The sequence below is a fragment of the Triticum dicoccoides genome, chromosome 5B, assembly GCF_002162155.2.
Source record: "Triticum dicoccoides isolate Atlit2015 ecotype Zavitan chromosome 5B, WEW_v2.0, whole genome shotgun sequence".
In the NCBI taxonomy this organism is placed as follows: domain Eukaryota; kingdom Viridiplantae; phylum Streptophyta; class Magnoliopsida; order Poales; family Poaceae; genus Triticum; species Triticum dicoccoides.
The window spans coordinates 303,623,593-303,627,301 of NC_041389.1; the positions used below are offsets into that span (position 1 = coordinate 303,623,593).

At 41.4% G+C, this 3,709-nt stretch overlaps 1 protein-coding gene across 1 annotated transcript in view; it reads right to left on the reverse strand.

Annotated features, from left to right (window-relative positions):
- Positions 1-442: 442 nt before the first annotated feature.
- The window catches only part of LOC119308577 (peptidyl-prolyl cis-trans isomerase FKBP43-like), a 4,254-nt gene continuing 987 nt past the window's right edge, over positions 443-3,709 (reverse strand). The window contains exons 3-10 of the mRNA XM_037584706.1: positions 3,367-3,602; positions 3,101-3,279; positions 1,772-2,114; positions 1,485-1,683; positions 1,160-1,244; positions 1,034-1,075; positions 899-947; positions 443-796 (exon numbers count right to left, since the gene is read on the reverse strand). Coding sequence (XP_037440603.1) covers positions 715-796; positions 899-947; positions 1,034-1,075; positions 1,160-1,244; positions 1,485-1,683; positions 1,772-2,114; positions 3,101-3,279; positions 3,367-3,602 — 1,215 coding nt within the window. The 3' untranslated portion in view covers positions 443-714. The remainder of the gene's footprint in view (positions 797-898; positions 948-1,033; positions 1,076-1,159; positions 1,245-1,484; positions 1,684-1,771; positions 2,115-3,100; positions 3,280-3,366; positions 3,603-3,709) is intronic.

Sequence of the window (3,709 nt, forward strand, 5' to 3'; positions counted from 1 at the left end):
GACAAAAAACCAAACAGCCGGGTCGATGTCGCTGGGAGCCGAGAGTATGAATCACTATTGTCGAGGACATAGCAGCCGGTACAAATATTGCAAGGACAATCCTCCTCGTGGCGAGAACAAAAAATCCAAAATCAATCTGGAGAAGTAAGATCTGAAGGACCATACCTAAATAAAATTAATCTTCCAACGCCATCATTGACGTTGGGAAGGAGATTTCATCGTCGAACGAAGGGCCGAAGATTACTTATTGTAGACGATGCCATCTCCATCTCCAATGAAGAAGAAGACGGCTGGAGGAGGGGGAACCGATCCATGGTGGGGATGAAGGTGGTGGCGTCGGGTAGGTTTACAGGAGGACCTCACGAGCGAGGGAAGGAAACGCGCTGCCCACGCTCCCTGGGAGAAGGAAGTTCCACATTCGACAGAATTGCCCGGAAAAACGTCCCACAAACTGACCAGGGTGCTGATCTCGACCACAGACCTTAAACTCACATACCACCGTCTCGTCTAGTTCAGTACACAGGATATATAAAGCGTCTCTTTTTGCTAACTCGAATGCCTATCAAATCTATAATACTCGTCGCCCACACAACAGGTCTACAGAACAAAACACATAGCCTATGCGGAACAAACCACACAATCTCCATCTGTAGCTCGACAAAAATCCATGGTCCGGTCTTGGGCATAAAACAGGAACGAGAAGCTCAGCACATTTCACCGGACTTTCACCAACTCCACTTCATAGATGATTGTTGAATCTTTGGGCAATTCTACAGCCGATTTACCACCATTGTCGCTGAAGAATAAATGTGGTCCAAAAGCCGAGCAAGGTGTCATTTATAGAGTATATATACATATAATAGGAAGATGGAAAGTAAACAAATCCACAATGCCTTACCACATGGATGGGGGAATGGTTAGCCTCCTCTTCTCTCCAACGCGCATACCTGCGGTGAATAGCATAAATTGTAAACCATGGTCGAAGAAATGACTCAAAGCATATACAAAACAGCGAGCTCCAAGGTAGTTTTACCAGTAATACCAAGGTTCCATCCACGCATCACTTTCTCAGAACCTGCAGTAAGCACAGCATGCATTCTGAATGACAAACCCAAGCATGGTATGGTAAGATAAGCCGAAGGCGTTTGTCAAAAATTACCAAGCTTAAACTTGTAGGGCTTTTCCTCGCCATTAGAATGAACAGTTTTTCCATCCTGCAGCTTGCCAACATAATTGATATAAACCTGCACAAGTAAAGTGGACATGTTTACATCTCTTCTTTCGGGCCAGTGTGTTTCAGGCATGTAAATTTTTAAGTACTGAATGCATACTAAGTCAGCATTCATCGTTGTTTCTTCTTTTCAGTTCTTATCTCTAATCATGGCCAGAGCCCTAGCCAAGCACACCGATATGAAATGTGCGATTGCTTTCATGAACTACAAGCATACTATATGGAGAGCTCAGAAAACAAAGCTTGCGGATACCTTGTTGCCCTCTGAAGCCACTTTGGCATCTTGGTTTCCTGCTGACAGATCTTCTATGACCAGCCCATCTTCCAATGTTCTTATGTTGTTCGAATGCTTTCCATCTTCTGCCTCTAGAGTTTTCTTCTTTTTCTTGGATTTCTTTTTTATCTCAGCTTCCTGTTTTGGAACCGATAATCCATTGACCTCTGTTACATCCCTGCTCAGGTCACACAACAAGGTACAGATTAGTGTTCACCAAACACAATCGAAACATATATGCAACTAAACAGGAAGCAGAGATATACATTGGAGATGCAGGATCCTCATTGATGGCATCACTTTTTCTTTTCTTATCACTGTTACTCCGTTTTTTGGCTTCGTCATTTGACGTAACATTTCCAGGTTTGATTTCCTCTGAAACTTTACCATTAGTTTTCTTAGCCAAGGAAACAGGCGTAGGCAAGTTTTCTTCTTCACTCTGGGCCAAAAAGTCCTCATCTTCACTGGCACTATCAAATATTGAGCCACGTTTGCGCCTGGCAGCAGGCTTTGATGGAGAATCAGCAATCTTGTCAGCGGAGCTGTCAACTTGTTGCTTCTTCTTTAAGCGCCGCTGTCTTTTAACCTTACGAGCATGCTTTTCAGAATCTATGTAACAAATATTAGAATGTGTTAGCAATCACTGGGATGGAAATTTAAGGAGATCCGAATTAGACAGCAGTAGCAGCATCCAATGGCAATGTGTGAACATAAATACAGGCGATGTGTACAGAATAAAAATAGCAATAATCTAGCTGTAGGGAGACTTGTTACAAAATAGTTAAATAGGCATGCTAATTGAATCTATACCTCTATAAAAAGAGCGAGTTGCGTGTATCCAACAAATCTCACTGGTTCAATTTAGCGTTAAACACGTTTAGCACCCTCCACTAATTAATGGCATGCCTGATATCAACGTCAACGTTAACCAAGTAAATTATATCCTACCTAATTTTAACATGCAATTTATATCTTGACTAATATTAATATACAACACAGTTAATACATTGCCTAATATTAACGTGCATTGCACGTACAGAATTACTTCGCATCTAGCCAACAATCTACGTCACTCCGGTGTTTAGCGTTAAACACGTCTAGCACCCTCCACTAATTAAATGGCATGCCTAATATCAACATCAACATTAACCAAGTAATTATATCCTACCTAATATTAACATGCAATTTATATCTTGACTAATACTAATATACAACACAATTAATATACTGCCTAATATTAACGTGCAATGCACATACAAAATTACTAATTCCTGCAAAAGAAAGAGAGAAGGGATCAAACAATCATGCGGACCTTATGTCATCTCCACTATAGTGTAATGGTGGCAATGTGTCGTGCAAAACAAATAAATAATTGGGAACCAAATCAAAAGTAGAAAATAAATTACTCATAAGTCCCATTCGTTCTAGTTCTTAGTCATGAACAACAAATGTGGTATGATCAAAGTCCAGACTTCAGAAACATCATTAAGTATCATTTAAAGGGTATCCTACTATCCTAGAAGAACAAGGAAAACAAGCATATGTGTATGAAAGATATGCCAAGTAATTCATTGCCCGATAATTCAATTACATACCTTGCTTGCAGTGATCGGGGGTTGAGCATACATCACCATCATCCATAGAATCAGAAACATCATTGTCCTCGGGTACTTCATTGTCACCATCATCAATGAAGTCAGATTCGTAACTGTCCTCACTCCCTTCATAGTCTTGGTCTGTATCAGACTCTCCAACATCCTCTCCATAAGATTCTCTAGTTACAAGGTCAGGAGAAAACTCAAGTCTGAAACACTACAGAAAAGTGAAACAAGTGGCACGATGAAACTTTCAAAAAGGATACGAGTCTTCCTCCCCTGCATTGCCCCTGCTGCCTGGCCGGAGGTAATATCCTGAGAGATGCACAGAACTCTGGCCAAGTACTGAAAACAGAACCTCATCGACCTCCTCCAACTCAATCTCGAGATGGCACATCTCAGCCAATTTAGGATTCAAACTACAAAGTATGATGGGTTTCTTGTTGCCCACAATGCATTGCACCACTGTCCTTGTAGCAGCATCGCAGCTTCCCAATGTGGCCTGAAAACCATCATAAAAATTAATATCATGCCCGCAAATACCTGTTGGAAGGACAGCGGAGCAAACAATACAGTAGGTCTAAGCAATGCTCAAATCAAGATAGGCTC